General features: G+C 35.8%; 1 protein-coding gene across 2 annotated transcripts in view; it reads right to left on the minus strand.

The window, feature by feature from the left end:
- Ctns (lysosomal cystine transporter cystinosin) overlaps positions 1-16,423 on the minus strand; it is a 291,830-nt gene that overhangs the window by 217,995 nt on the left and 57,412 nt on the right. For both annotated transcript variants that reach the window (XM_090406888.1, XM_090406887.1), the window contains exon 3: positions 2,322-2,415. In XM_090406888.1, coding sequence (XP_090263014.1) covers positions 2,322-2,415 — 94 coding nt within the window. The remainder of the gene's footprint in view (positions 1-2,321; positions 2,416-16,423) is intronic.

Below are 16,423 nucleotides of genomic sequence, written 5' to 3' on the forward strand. Positions count from 1 at the left end.
ATTAACACCAACCAATCTAACTACCTTATATAACATGTTATGGAGGGGATAAGAGATTCAAGAATGCTGAATTTGATCATTTCGGCAAAGAAATTAACACCAACCAATCTAACTGCTCTGCCTCCACTTGAAGAAAATGATCATGTAGTCTTGACTTGGGAGACGCCAGACATGCAGAATTTTCTATTAAGAAGGGATATATGTGGAACTACAAAGCAGGCAATTATGACAAGCTGAGGAGTCAGCTCTCAGCATAGCCATGGCATAATAATTTGGAGGAGAAAGATGCTGATTGTGCATGGGAAGAGATCCAGGGTTGTTTGAAGAAAGCAGTATCTGAATGTATACCTAGAGTCAGATGGATAAATCAGATAGGTTTTAGATGGATGGATAGCTTAGCATAATAGGTCAAAGCTAATTATGAGAAAAAGCTAGCCTGATAAGGCCAAAAGAAATACTAGAGTTCTTTCGCTATGTGGCAAGTAAAAGGAGGAATGACTATAGAAGGATGATTTTAAAAAGTAACAGAGCTAAACCACATAGTTGAATTACTGAGTGAGCATTTTGCAGGGGCATGACATCTAGGTGGTGACATTGACTGGTAAGAGAACAGACTGAAGAAATGGGATGCCTAAAATATTGCAGAACCTCAATATGAACACAACAATGCAATAACATGACATATCAGCCTGTGGGTTACATGAATGTGCAAGCGAATTATCAGTTCCTCTAACCAAGCTGTTTAATTTGAGTCTCAGTACTGGGAAAGGGAACCACTGGAGTGAAAAGAGGGGGGAAATAGTCCCAATTGCATAAAGGAGGCTCCAAAAGTAGCAAATTATAGACTGAACAGCATCTCAGGATTGGTGGTTAAAGTATTGCAGAAATTGGTGAAAGACAGTCTTTAGGAATGGGGTGGATATGAATATGATACTCTATAAGGGACAACATGTTCTATACAATATATACACGAAAACACAAGGTAAAAGTATTTATTAAATATACTGCCATATATTTCAGAGTAAAATATATGGCAGCATATTTAATAAATAATACTTTTACCTTGTGTTTTCGTGTATATATTGTATAGAACTATGGCACAAGTTTCTCTAAAAACAAAAAGGGGCAAATGATTTGGGGAGGGTAGCCTTGCCTTTGTAAGACACTTACTTTTTATAGTCAAGTGACAATAGAGTTGGATAAGGGAGATGGCTACTCAGTGATGCAAGACTTTGCAAAGCATTTAACAAGATTCCACATAGAATCTCTTTTGCATAAATGGAGATAGATATGAATCTGGTGATTTGGATTAGAGGGTGGCCGATGAACCGATATCAAAGAAAGGTTTATGATGAAAGAATTGGTCCAGAAGAAGGCAAGTGACCAGTGGTGTACTATAGGGCTCAGTACTTGGTCCTCTGTTGTTTGATTTGTATATCAATGATATAGTAAATGACTGACAGCAAATGTTCAGTTGTTTGCCAATGATGCTAAACTGGAAATGTTATGTAATGGTATATGAAGGTGATTAAGAGATCCTGCAAGAAGACTTAAAACAGACTAGCAGCATGGGCAAAGGTAAATGGCTGCCAGTTTAATGTGACCAAGTGTAAGGTGGTGATACACTTTTGAAAGAGATCAAAAGCTAAGCTTTGTACTATACTGATAGAACTGAACTACAGGAAACTGATCAGGCCAGGGACTTGGGTGTGATTGTGGATGGGAAGTTGAAGTGAGGGTATATTGCGAAGGTAACCAAAACAGTACATTAGATTAGTAGTTATTGAAGAACACACTAACAGGCAGGAATAGAGAGGTTATTGTTCCCCTATATAAGGTTTTAAAAATGCTACATTTGGACTACTGGTACAGAGATCTGGACTCCGACGATTCTGTAGGGATGAAGTGGCAGTCTGTGGAATGCTCCCTATGAGAATAGACTGACAGTCTGTAGGTTTCAAAAATTAGCTGATAGGTGAAAAAGAGGAGATATAATAGAAGCATTTAAGTTATTAAAGGTGTTTTTATAGGATTGACAGTGATGACTTTTTTAAAGTACATGGCAAGAAGGGAGATAACAGGGGGTCACCAGTGGAAGTTGTATAAGAGTGTGGTTAGAAAGGGTGTTAGGACTAGATTTTTTGCTTGGAGGATGGTGAATGGGTTGCCAGAGGTGGCTGTGGGTGCTTCATCAGTGAATGAGTTTAAGGAAAGTTATGATAGGTATTGTGTGAATGCTGGCTAGTGTAAGTTTATGAGTAAGTTTATATATATATATATATATATTTTTTTTTTTTTTTTTTTTTTTAAAGATAACTAACCTCAGATGCACTGAGAATGATCCTCCTCCTTTTATTCCAAATGAAAGATCATGTGACTGGTGACTATCAACCCACATTAAAGCAGAAATACTTGCTGAAAACAAGACTTCTTATTAATTAAAGTGAAAACTTATTTTGCATAGTTCTAAAATAATTCTTAATTTAAACTTAGTACTGACCTGGTACAGTAGTGACTATGAAATATATATGCAAATTAGCCATGCACATAGGAAAAGGGCGATTGTTATAGGTGATTTTAATTATAGCAGTATAGACTGGGATGACAGGATAGCATCCAAAAGTAAAGAAAAGGAATTTCAGTTTTTGAGGAGCAACTACTTCAGGCAGTATATAACAGAGGGCATGGAAGGATTGAGGATCTTGGATTTGATCATCTCATTAGAGGATGTCATTATAAATGAGGTGTCAAATCTTGATCTGGTTGGTGGAAGTGACCATGAAGTGATTATCTGGGTGGTTGTCAGCCCTCAGGAGAGAGCTTGCAGCTATAGAATGTAATAAGGAGTTGGGTGCTATTTAAGAACTATCTAGCAGAAGTAATGTCTAAATATATTCCAATGGTTGGAAGGTTAAATAATGTAGGCAAATTAGCTCACTGTTGCTCCTACTGCATTTTTGCTGCCTTTATCATCCAAGTTACTTTTCTTGCCTGTTCTTTGTACTTATCATGGAGCTGATTATTCCCAGAGCTCTTTTGATATGTAGCCAGCAGAATAAAGAATGATTATGGTAGGATGACAATGATTAGTATAAGGACAACTGCTGAAGAGGATATAGTTGAGATATTTAATGAGCAATTTATAAAGGTCTTTCATCTTGGTGAATATGACGTCATGGAGAGTTTGAGAGCAGTAGATAAGGAGGAGAAACTGACTGAGTCAGCAAGAGATATATGGAGAATCAAACAAACTTGATGTTAATAAGGCTGTGGGACTTGATTATATCACCATGTATTTTGAAGGAATGTGCCAAGGAGCTGACATCTGCTTTGGCATATTTATTTAATATGAATTTTACACTGTATCAAGTTCCAAAGTTCTACCGCTTCATAAAGAGGTGACAGAACTCAAGCTTCAAATTATAGGCTAATTTGTGTGTTGGGTGTTGGTTAAAGTGTTGAAAAACTTAGTGAACACCATGATGCAGAAATGGATTGACAACAGCAGCATGCTCTTTGATGGACAGCATGGATTTGCTAAAGGAAGGTTACATTTTAGTAATCTATTTACTTATTACAATAAGGTGGCAGGTACATTGGATAAGGGAGATGGATGCATAGTAGTAGTATACTTAGATTTTGCAAAGGCTTGATAGATTGCCACATGAAAATTTGATAGTTAAATTATAACAGATGGGGTTGGATATTAGACTAGTGCATTGGATTGGAGATTGTATATTTAATGGATGTCAGCAATTTGTGTATGAGAGAGCAGTATCCCACACGAGGAACATCACTAGTGGTGTGCTTCAGGATTCTGTTTTAGGACCATTGTTGTTTGGTGCAAAAACCAAGTGATGCCACTAGCAGTCACCATGATATAAAGGAAATGTGCAAGATCCCTGCAGTCAAACATATGACCCACAAAACCCTACAAATCCACTTCAACATTTGTGGCCTAAACTCCAACCTTAGGTGTCCACTACCACCTTCAGTCTACCAAACCCCACCTACTTTTTCTGGTAGAAACTTAAATCTCACCTTCCCCCAGCACTATTCATTTCAACTGTCAAAACTACACACACTTTTTAAATCCTTTTGACCCAAGGGTGGTATCTGTGCATACATCCGCTCTGACATACTTTGCCAGAGAGTGCCCAACTTAGAATCGCCCAACTCTGACCTTCTTTGGATGAAAATATCCCTACTCAACTCAGTCAAATTCATGTGGTGAACAGTATTGCATAGGAAATGGGCAAGACCCCTGGCAGTCAAACATATGACTCACAAAACCACTTCTCTATTGCTGCTCTAATGCAACCAACCACTCTGAGCTCTTTAATTTCCTCTCCTTAAAAACTCTGAGCTCTTTAATTTCCTCTCCTTAAAAATTAAACTTTCTCCAGTTCCACTTTTCCAACAGCGAAATCATCCTCCTAGGAAATTTTAATATCCACAACACCAACTGGCTTTCCTCCTCCTCCAGCTGTACAGATCTTGCAGGCAGAGATGCTGAAACATTCGCCATCACGAAGGACCTTACAACTAGTTCAGATGCCAACCAGAATACCTGATAACCTGAACACCACTCCTCAAATACTGTAGATCTCTTTGTTACCCCTCCAAATACACAGTGAATGTAGAGGGCCTCCTAGGCAATTTTGACCACCACGTAGTACTCATCTCCTCCCCCATGCAACAACACTTACACAGCCACTCCCATACAAGAATAGTTTGGCATTATAACAGTGCCAAGTGGAACAGCCTCTTCTAACCATGGGGGGGGGGTTAGAAGAGGCTGTTCTATGCCTCATTTCTATGATAGAGACTATTGCTTCCGACCTTCCAACCCAAATGCATCAAACTCATAACCAAAGTAATCCTTACTGGCATAGAAACATACATTCCCCACAGTACTCTGATCTGACGTTCCATAAACTAAACCCTGGTTTTCCAAAAGATGTGGCAAGGCTGTACAATTGAAAAACCAAACATACCATTATTGGCTCAAATCAAGATACCCATGCCTGAATAAATGCAAAAAAAAACAATCAACGCTTCCAAAACAGAGTTCGAAAAAGAGCAAAAAGCAGGAAATTAGCAGCTTGTCCAAATGGCAGCCAAGTCTTTTTTGTCTCGCCAAAGCAATCGGTCATAACTTCTGCCCAACACTATTCCCACCTCTATCATACCCAGATGGCCCCATTGCATCATCACCTACAGAAAAGTCCAATCTCCTGGCCTCACTCTTTGCTTCCAATGCACACATAACTGACAATGGCAAATGTCCTCCAACCATTCCAGATGCCCAACGCCAACTATATCCTTTTGCCAGAAAGAGATCAGTAAAATACTGTCCAAATTAGATTACACACAAAAAAGTCTCCTGGCCCTGATGGCATTCCTCATATTGTCCTGAGGTTTGTGCAGCAGAACTGATTCCTGTCCTATGTTGCCCATATATACTGTCTTACTCCACTGGTATCCAGTGGTGAGCTATGGAAATTTTAACAAAGGGCTCGCATCATCGAGCAAAAAAAAAAGCCGTATTTCACACAAAAATGTTTATTAATACAACTTGTGTACAAATGGCAATCAAAAAGTATCAGGGGACAATCAACCTGTAAAGGCTATCATTTTTAAACAAATATTTCATGATATAAACATGAAATATTTACACACAATCATCTGTGTTAATTTATCTTACATAAGAAAAACATTTTTTAACTATCAAAATATAATAAGAATAAAATCTTTTATAAATCGCACATATGAAATAGTCCACATTTTTTATAAACAAAATAAATTTCTTTTGTTTGCGATAGAAGTTTTAATGACAAAAAATCTATAAATAATAAATATTATCTAAACACAATAATACTGAAGTATGTTATATTTCTCTTTTGTTTTTATACTTCAAGTAATAATCAACGGTACCAATCAAGGGGCATTATTTTATAGTCCTATTTATTTATATGTGATTACCAAAAGTGAATTCTTATTTGTAAAATGGTAGTAACAGTAGCTATAATATTTTATTTAATAAAATCACTTTGTTAGGTTACTGTATGAGTTTTTCACTTAATATATTTCAAAAAATTATGTTTTTTTTTAATTTTTTTTGAAAAAATAAAAAAGTAAACAAGAAGACCAACGGGCTTGCAAATTTGAGAAAAATTTAACAAAGGGCTCGGGCGAGCCCCTTAAAGCTCACTACTACTGGTATCTATCCCATAGCCTGGAAATTAGCCTATATTTAACCCATTCCCAAGAAGGGCGACAAGTCACTGCCGTCCAACTACCGCCCCATCTCGCTCACCTCAGTCCTGTCCAAAGTAATGGAAAAAATCATTAATTCCCAACTCCTACATTAACTTGAAGCAACCCATCTAATAAATGACTGCCAGTATGGATTCCGTCACTGCTGATCAACAGGAGATCTGTTCACATGTCACCCATCTCTGGACAAATGCCATAGAGAAGTTTGGAGAATCTCAAACGGTAGCACTTGATATCTCCAATAGGAGAAGTCTCATGAGAACTGTAAATAACCTTGTTTGTTTCTATGTATATTTTGCTAAATATTAATGTAGTTAACCCTATGGGAAGTGACTGTATTTATGTTTTAACGTCAAAAACAAAGGCAATGCTTTGCCATCGGAACTTTGTATATAGCTATATATATAAGAGCACAAGAAAGTTGTTTACAGTTATGTGTGTGAGAAAGTTGTTTGCGAGCTTTGTGCATAACACCTTTAAAGTTAGTATCTAAGAGTGGCGCTAGGTTCAGACAAGTTTCTGCTGACCGGCAAGAAAAAAAAAAGAGAGTGCTCGGAGGAGAACAAAGAGTGGGTCGAACTTAAAAGATGAAAGAGTCAGGCCAAATTCTTCAGGGTTTACCACCCTTAGTGCAAGGACCCGAGATCGCAAAATAAAAGGGGACTGAGCCGAGCATAAAGGGCTTCCAGTCGTCGGCAGAGAAGAGGCAGTCAGAACCAGAGTAGTGGCAGCAGAGAAAGAGGAGAGGCAAGGCCCCAGTTACAGTCCAGGCTCAGTTACGAGAGAGGAGTGTCCAAGTCCAATTACCAACAGAGGAGAGCCGAAATCCAGTTGCCGAGAGAGCAAGGCGAAGAGCTGTTACTGAAGAGAGCCAGAGCCAGTCGGCGACAGTTACAGTCATCGGCAGTAAACAGTTAGAAGCACAGTCGTCGGCAGAGAAGAGGCAGTCAGAACCAGAGTAGTGGCAGCAGAGAAAGAGGAGAGGCAAGGCCCCAGTTACAGTCCAGGCTCAGTTACGAGAGAGGAGTGTCCAAGTCCAATTACCAACAGAGGAGAGCCGAAATCCAGTTGCCGAGAGAGCAAGGCAAAGAGCTGTTACTGAAGAGAGCCAGAGCCAGTCGGCGGCAGTTACAGTCATCGGCAGTAAGCAGTTAGAAGCACAGTCATCGGCAATTAGTAGCAGAAGTTCCCGAAGTAGGATCCAGAGGAAGATTTGCCTGTATGCTGAAACCTCTTGCATGTACTATTTGAGTACCGCAGATTGCAGTCCAAAAGCCCGCCAATATCCCGACATGATGCCGCTGAAGCAAGACACTCCTGAAGGAAGTCCAAAACTCCAGATGAAAAAAATGCCATAAAAACTTTGGTGCAAGACTCTTGAATGAATGTGCTATACAGAGCCTCTGTAAGTTCCATCCTTTTGTACATTTTCTCTTATAATCTAGGAGATATGTTATATATGGACTGTTAAGAATTAATTTAATAGTAATAAGAAGTGTCCATGTCATCATCATGTCATCACGTCATCTTCCTTATACCCTCTTTTACCTTGCGGTGTCGAGGGTCCATTGATCATCGGACCTCACTCCGTTTACAGGATAAGGTGGTCAGCCTTATGCCCTGGTGTATCCTATGGCCTGTAGTGTTGAGTTCTCAAGGCCAGTTTTGCCTGCTTTGCGGGATGAAAAACCCCAGAATAAACTGGGGAAAAAACCCTGCTGTCCATGCCCAAGACTGGCTAACTTGGCTATGGCTGAGGAAGATCCTTCAAGCTCTTCACGTCACCGACGGGAATCGAACCTAGGACACTCCTTCCCCAGGCATATGGTTGCGAAGCGCATAGCCACTAGGCTAACCGCGCGGACAAGAGAGTCAAATTGGCATGTTAAAAGTTGATATCAAATTTGTAAAAATAATTAACAGAGAGCTAGCTAACCTCTTTGCAAGTAAACTAGAAATTTAATAAGTTAAATTTGTAAGCAGAGAGTAAATAAGTTTTGAAGTTAAAGAGATTATTTAGTGTTGAAGAAAAGGGGTTCTAATTTTATGCTAAAGATTTTATAGATGGGTAGAAAAAGCAATCTCTGACATTTAATTCATGTATATTTCATATAAATGTAAATAAATATGTTTTAATTATTTGTTAAAAGTGCTGCCTGATCCTTTATTTTACAATGCACTGTTTCTAAAAAGAATCGGACTTGTGAGCAGGAAACAACTAAGGCATTAAAATAAGAACATACTTAAGAACTACGACTATTTATGTAAACTTTGTTGAAGGAATTTACAGGAGTAAGAGAGAGATCTACCAGACGTTTTATTGAGTCTTATGCCGAATATTGATATACTGGATGGCGCAGTCTAACAAATAAATTTTCCAGTGTTCATAGGCATATGAACACTGGAATATTCACAGGATGTGATTTATCATATGAAGATGAAAAAGACAGACATTAAACTATCAAACTTTGTTGAAGTAAATGGCATAATAAATAACATATTTAAGCCATCCTTAGTACAAAAACACATGAGATCATACTATATAATGTTCTGTCTAAATAAACTTTATTATATAGAAGTGAAACATGAATCATAAAAAAGAAAGATAAAAAATGAATTCAAACAGAAATTTTCCCAGAAAAACAGGCAGCTGGATATACCATGTGAAACTATAAAACAATTGAAAAAATTTTACAATCTTTACATATAAAAATAAATTATTACATAATTTTAAATTACATAATTGGCAATATGCAATATCAGGTTTAGATATTAAGCCAAATGGACTGAATATTGGGTGATAAATATCATTCTTATACAGAAAAGCAATAGTAATAGTAAAGTTACATGTGAGATCTGCAGAGACCTGTGGTGAGACTATTACTGTTCAATTTTTATGTCAATAATATTGTTACCGTATTGTAAGAAAATATTCAACTATTTACAGTTTATATGAATCTTAGGAGGGTTATTAGCAATAGTGCCAGTGTTGTAGCTCTGAGCTATGAGTGTGGGTAGAAACTAGGAATGAGGATATTGGTTTAATGCAATTATAATAGTGTAAGGTTTTGAAATTTAGGATTCACAGATGGGAGGCTACATACCCTACTGGTAGAATGATCTTGGAGGAAATGGAAGAGCAAAAGATCTTGAGTTGATGATGGATAGAAATTTGAAGTTTAGGGAATATATTGAAAAAGTAGAAAATTAAGACAACCTGGAGACTATGAGTCATACTGAAATGGCTGTTGACCAACAAATATAACAGGATGGTAGTTCCACTGTATAAGGTTCTGATCAGACCACATCTAGATTACATGCTCAGATTGTTACCAAGATTTTTAGGAGATAAAGAAAACTAGAGAAGGCTACAAATGCAGATAACAAAAATGACACAGGATGTGGAATAATGGTTATGAGGACAGAATGAGAGCTATGTTAACCCACAAAGACTGGTAGAGAGAGAGAGAGAGAGAGAGAGAGAGAGAGATGACAAAAGGATGGTATTTAAGCTGTTGAAAGATGTTTAATGGACAGACACTAGAGAGATTTTTTCATGTGGTTAGACAAGGGGTAAGGACAATGACAAGGTGCTCTATCCCTTGAAGATGCACAACGAAGTGGTTAGTAAAAAAGTGAGCAGTGAGCAGTAGCCTTTAGCATGGAGTGTGCATGGAACATGTAATGCATTATCTTAAGATGGTAGTGAGAATGCAGGCAGTGCATGAGTTTCAAGTATGACAGACTGCATGTCTGAGAAGGAGCTTTCATGATGAGTTTCATGATCCAATGATAGTCTCTGAATAATAATTAATAGTTTTATGGCCTGTGGACATAATTCCAAAATAATAAACAGCCTGAAATCTATATACTTCACCCACAAAAGGTTGAAACTTATAGGCATTAATATTTTAAGTTGGCTAAGGATTAAATAATCTGGAGACCCTATGCTATAGACCAGGAATCTCAAACACAGCAAAGGGCCAGTCAATTAGATGTATATCAGACACGGGCCGTATTCAATATTATTCTGTGAACCAAAACAAACTAAAAAAAGGAAAGGCTCTAACAAAGGCCCTTTTGTTGCTGGGCTTTTACGACTTACGCAAACAGTTATACCACCATTTAGATTTTAAATTTATAATCATTTTTATTTTTAAATTTTAAAAATATAACAAGTTTAGAAAATATAAGTTCAATTACATTTTATTCCTACTTTAAGAAAATTATTTAAATACATAATTTTGACTTACAAAAATAAAGATTTTTATCTACGAGTCCCTTTTTTTAATTTGATTTTGATCATGAAACCTGATATCTTTTGCTCTGTACCAACATGTCAATATCTGCTTTTTCGTTTCATGTTGCAATATGAACTATTGCATTTAATCTAGACTCATTTATCCGTGAGCAGAACTTTGACTTATTAAGTTTCATAATTGAAAATAACTGCTCACATACATAAGTGCTTCCAAAGATTGACAACATTTTTGCACAATAAATTTTATGTGTTGGATATTTACTGCCAAGGTATTTATAAACATTTGGTATGCCAATTTTGTTATGTTTATTTTTTAGTTCGGTATTGCACTGGAGTTCAAGTACTTCCATTTTGTAATTCTTCGTTAACATTTTCAATATTAATTAAAAAAGGTGAACTGAATAATAATAATTCATTTTCAAACTGGTTGAAATCAGAAAATCTTTTTTTCAAATTCAATTCTTCAATTTGAGGAATGTACTTTTCAGCATCATTATCATCATCATGCATATCAAGGATTTAGACCTAGCATGGCCTGTTCCAGCCTTAGAAGTCATCGTTGAATCGTTTAAGAGGACGTCCTGGTTTTCTTTTTCCTAATGGCTTGTACTTTAAGGCTTGTTTTGGTAATCTTTCTGTTTTCATTCTTTGAACATGTTCCATCCATTTATGTTTATATTTTTTAATTTTTTCTATTACTGGGTCTTAGTTTAATTCTTTCATAATTTCTTCATTTCTTTTGTGATTAAATAGGGTATACTTTGCAGTTTTTCTCATAAACTTCATTTCTGCTGTTATTAATCTTTGTTTGTCTTTTTGTTTTATTGTCCAGATTTCGTTTCCATACATTAAGACTGGTAGGGCTAATGTATTGTATACTTTTAGTCTGGTTTGATTTTGAACTAGGTTTGGTTTAAATATAGAGTTAATTACACCTGCTATTTTTAAATATTTTGCAATTTTTATGTTTATATCTTTTTCATATGTGATCATACATCCTAGGTAGTTAAATGAATTCACCTGTTCTAAGATCTTGTTATCTATTACTATTTTAGTTCTTACTGGATCTTGTCCTTTAAAGGCCATAGTTTTTGATTTTTCTGTTGATATTATCATACCATAATCTTTGGCTATTCTCATTTAGATCTAAAATGGCTTTCTGTAAGTTATTTTCAGAATTTGTAATTATTATTTGGTCGTCGGCAAACAGGAGAGTGTTTAAGTTCACAGTAGGAGAAAGTTTAATTCCTTGATGTAAATTTCTATTCCATTTTATTATTATTTCATTTAAGGATATTAAAGAGTTGCTGAGAGGGGACATCTCTGTCAGACCCCTTGGTTTATCTCTCTCGTATATGATAGCTCATGATTTAATCTTATTTGTATTTGATTATTTTCATATATACTTGTGATAGCTTTTAGGATATTATTTGGTATTTGTCTTTCTTTTAATATGTTAAATAATAATATACTTTTAACTTTGTCAAATGCTTTTTCAAAGTCAATAAATGCAATATGTGTTTCTAAATTGTATTCTCTTCTTTTCTCTATTATTAATTTAGGAAAAGGCCGGGTCTATACATGATTGTCCTTTTCTAAATCCATTCTGTACTTCTAAAATAAAGTTTTCGGAATATTTCATTAGTTTGCTATTTAAGATTCTGCTATATACTTTGTAACAGGAATTTAGTATACTGATACCTCTATAGTCTTTAGGGTCATCTCTATTACCTTTTTTAAAGATAGGAATCACAATTGCTTTTTTCCATTCTATTGGGAGGATACCATTTGAATAAATTTCATTTAAAAATAATAAGTCTTTCTCTGAATCTTGCTCCTGTGTCATTATTATTATTATTCATTATTATTGCGAGAAATCAATTTAGGTGTAGGAAAGTGGGCTTAATTATTCTTTGCCAACTGGGTTTGCCAAAGATAGTTTTGCCAGAAATGACTTAATTGAATCATACATATGACATATTAATTAACTGTTCATGTCCTTGCAGAGCAGTATTCAAAGTGTTTAAGTGGCTTGTTATGTCAACTAAAAAGGTCAAGTCTTTGCACCACTCTTCATTGGTAAGCTGAGGAATCAATTTTCCTTTGGATGAAGTAAATATATCAATTTCTTTTAAGAGTTCAAAAAATGCAAATCCAATTCACCCAACAAAGCATTGAATTGTCAATGATTCCAGAAGTGAAAGCATATCCAGTTTACTGTTTTAATTACTACACTCATGACGTGTTCTATCTTTAGTTTTTTGCATAATACACCAGGAGACACAAATGACTCCTGGTGTATTATGCAATGAAACGATTTCAGTTTGTTTCATTTGAAGTTTTGTAACAAGTCCGATGTTAACACCGATCATAGCAGGAGCCCCATCTGTAGTCACACTTACTAATATTGACCAGTCTGCGTGAGCATTTTCAAGACTTTTCTCAATATACAAATATGTCATTTCCTGTCATTGTTCCTGACATAGGCACTATATTCAATAGTTCTTCAGTCACATTCATATCGTCATCAATGCCACAAATAAATATTGCTAACTGGGAAGTATTAATAATGTCTGTACATTCGTCAACTGCAATGGAAAACACTACAAAACTCTTTATTTTTTCACACAATATATCTTGGAAGTTCTCTGCTATATCTTCAACATGCTCCGCAACTGTATTTCCTGATAGGCTTATACTTTGAAATGTTTGCTTTGAAATATTATCACTTGTTGAATGTTATCACTTGTTGTGATAACATTCAAAAATATCCTCTGTTGAAACTTCAGTTCATTTTTTAAATCTTTAAGTTAGTCATCACATCTTTCCGGTATATTCACAGTTCTTATGGTTTGTTTCATAATGGCATTTTAGGTTATATTCTTTCACCATGGCGACACTTTGTCTACATATCAAACATGTTGGAATATTTTTTACTTCCACAAAGAAATATGCCTCTCCCATTTTCCTTGAAAAGTTCTGCCTTCTTGATCTATTTTTCTTTTTTTAACTTTAAATTCAGACAATGTTATAAGCAAAAAAAAAAAAAAAAGTTATTGAGGTAACTTTTTATTAACACACTATCATATTACAATGGTAACCTGTAACTTATTGACATTGAATCACATGGCTTAAAATGGCTGCGTGACAAGTAACTTCCATTCGGTGTTGCCAACATTGGATGATAGAAACATGGTACAAAGAATTGTAGTAATAAGTTTTACTTTTGTTTAAAGCTGTCATAAAACATTTACAAGTTTGAATTTTTTCTGTTTTAATCACAGCACGATGTTAGAAACATTGATTTTTAAAAAAGAAATCATTAAGGTCATGGGCTGGATACAAAGCCTTCACTGAACACCAGTTTGTGACCCCTGCTATAGACAAAACATGAAACTATTTTAAGCCACATGAGGATTCCAGTTAAAGTGTGGTGGTCTTGCAATAAGCTTCACTTACCACCTAAAGACATCCACAAATCTCCATGCCCACAACCTGCTGGATAAATAGCAGAAATGTTACTCACCGGCCAACCAGTCAGCATAAACATAAATATCAGACACTAGCTTTGGGATTTGTGATGATGTCTTTATATAGTTTCTTTCAAGCCCTAATTAAAGTAAGTCATACAGCATCCAGCCTTGTCTCTCACACACTTATGGTAACAATTTTGAACTGACACAAGCCAAAAAATTTTATTAGCTGATAAACTAGTCAGACTGTAAAAATACTGTTCTCTTTCAGACAGAGCAAAGAATAACGTGCTGATTTTAATATTTCTGCCTAATGAATTCATTTTTGATGTAAGAGATGCACTGTAACTCTTTTTAATAAAAAAAAGAGACCTTAAATCACTTGCCACTAGTTTTCCTTATGAACAATTTTCCATACTTCATGAAAATCTTTATTGTAATTATAATAAAGATTTTCATGCTTAATAGCACAGCTTAAAGAACAACAAGGCAATTGAATCTGTATTTTGGATAGTTATGCATTCAAAGTCATATTTTGAAAATAAGGAGAGGAACTAAAGGTAACATATTTATTAACACGTCCGTTGCTCAAATGGAAGAAAGATAGTATACTGCACCCATCGATTGGAAAAGGCCTAGGTTCAATTCTCGTCGTGATGAGAGAAATCTTTATATGAGTTTTTTCAATCGAAGGCGAGTTAGCCAATCTCATATGGAGGTAGCAGTTGTTTTTTTTTCCCCCAGAAACCCAGGTTTTTCATTCCACCTACAGAAATCGACTATGAGAAGACACGCATTTTACAGACAAAAAATACTAGTGATGGTGGATGGTATTGTGTTTAGATGGCAGTGGCATTCTGTGTAATTGGTGGATTAAATGATGGAGACAGAGCTGGATAGTAGAGTGCCCTCTTCAATAAGTCCTTACACTCCTTGGAGGTGTCACATAATAATAACAACAAAAGCAATCTTCATATTTTGAACTGAAAGTGAGTTAGCCAATCAAATATGGGGGTAACAAGGTTTTGTCCCTCCTGGAAACTTAGGTTTCCAGGAGAGTTTGTCTGTTAACTACATGTTAACATGCAGTTAACAGACAAAAACACTATTACAGGTAAGTGCCATCAATTTTCCAGCAACCTTTGTTCCACTCCACAGCCTTCCTGTAGTAGTCATTTCATTGGAACAACAGAAGTCAGGTAATAATAATTCATCAGTATACCTCTGATCCATTAATAAAACTCTCGAGTGTCTCTAAAGCACCATGGACCTCTAGAAACTTAATGACTAAATGTGAACCAAGTGATTAGATGAAATGCATTAGTATAAATTATACAGTGCAAGTGGATATGGACTTGTGTTCATGCTTAATACCACCCACTTTTGCAGCCCACTGAGAACTGACCCTTGATTAGAAGTCCTAGCTAAGGTTAAATGTAAGCAAAATAAGCTTAGAATCACTCAAAATCAAATGATCACCATTAAGTGCAAATGTCGATTAAGCACAATTAAGCGAGAATGAGCATGCAAACACATAACACCATCCACGGCAGCCAGTGAATTTGTCCGGTAGTCATGTAATTTCAAGTACTCTTCTCATAATTTTGTCCAGACTTAAGGAGGTGCTGGACCATCCAATGCCAGAAAATTGGTAGTGTACCTGTAGTGAGTAGCAGATGGCATAATGTACTGGTGGCTGGTGGATAGTATGGTACAAATGGTAAATTATGTAGTGTGTGCATATTGAAAAATTGCTCTCCTGTGATGAGCCTTTAGATGCTATGGACATGTTACTTATAATAATAATAAAACTATCAATAATCAGTCTCCTTTTTTTTTTTTTTTTTAATTTGAAGCCCAAAGATCCCCATATGATCACCTCCATTACCTTATTAGATTTCTAGAGTGGAGCCACTGCTAGAGGAAGGAGTGGTAGGATCACAGATGCCCTTTCCACACAGAATAAGTAAAATTAGTGTGAGCATCCATGACCACAGATGCTGAATGGATATTGCATTCTGAATACAGTAAACCCTCGATTTTACGGACCTCGGGCAAAATTTCTGGTCCATATGACACATATAAAAATTAACACCCTGTTAATTTAAAATGCTTTTAACCAAGATTTGCTTATAATTAAATTAACAATTTTTTTGTTATTAATTTCTGTTATTTTTAACAAATTTTGGCAAACAGACCAAAATTTTCATGTAACATATTTATTAACACGTTATGTTGGAAAAACACTGTAGTAATTTAGCCAACATAAATGAGTCACTGCTCATAAAACATGTTCGGGAATGATTAGTATGGGATCACACCAATCACGCTGTAATTGGTTCTTTTTATTATTATTATTATTATTATTCAGGCCTCCATGGAGTCAAAAGACTCATCGTGGGAGGTCCTT

The sequence above is a fragment of the Typopeltis vanoorti genome, chromosome 17 (genome assembly GCF_054136105.1).
Source record: "Typopeltis vanoorti isolate ZY-2024b chromosome 17, IOZ_Tvanoo_1.0, whole genome shotgun sequence".
Lineage (NCBI taxonomy): Eukaryota > Metazoa > Arthropoda > Arachnida > Uropygi > Thelyphonidae > Typopeltis > Typopeltis vanoorti.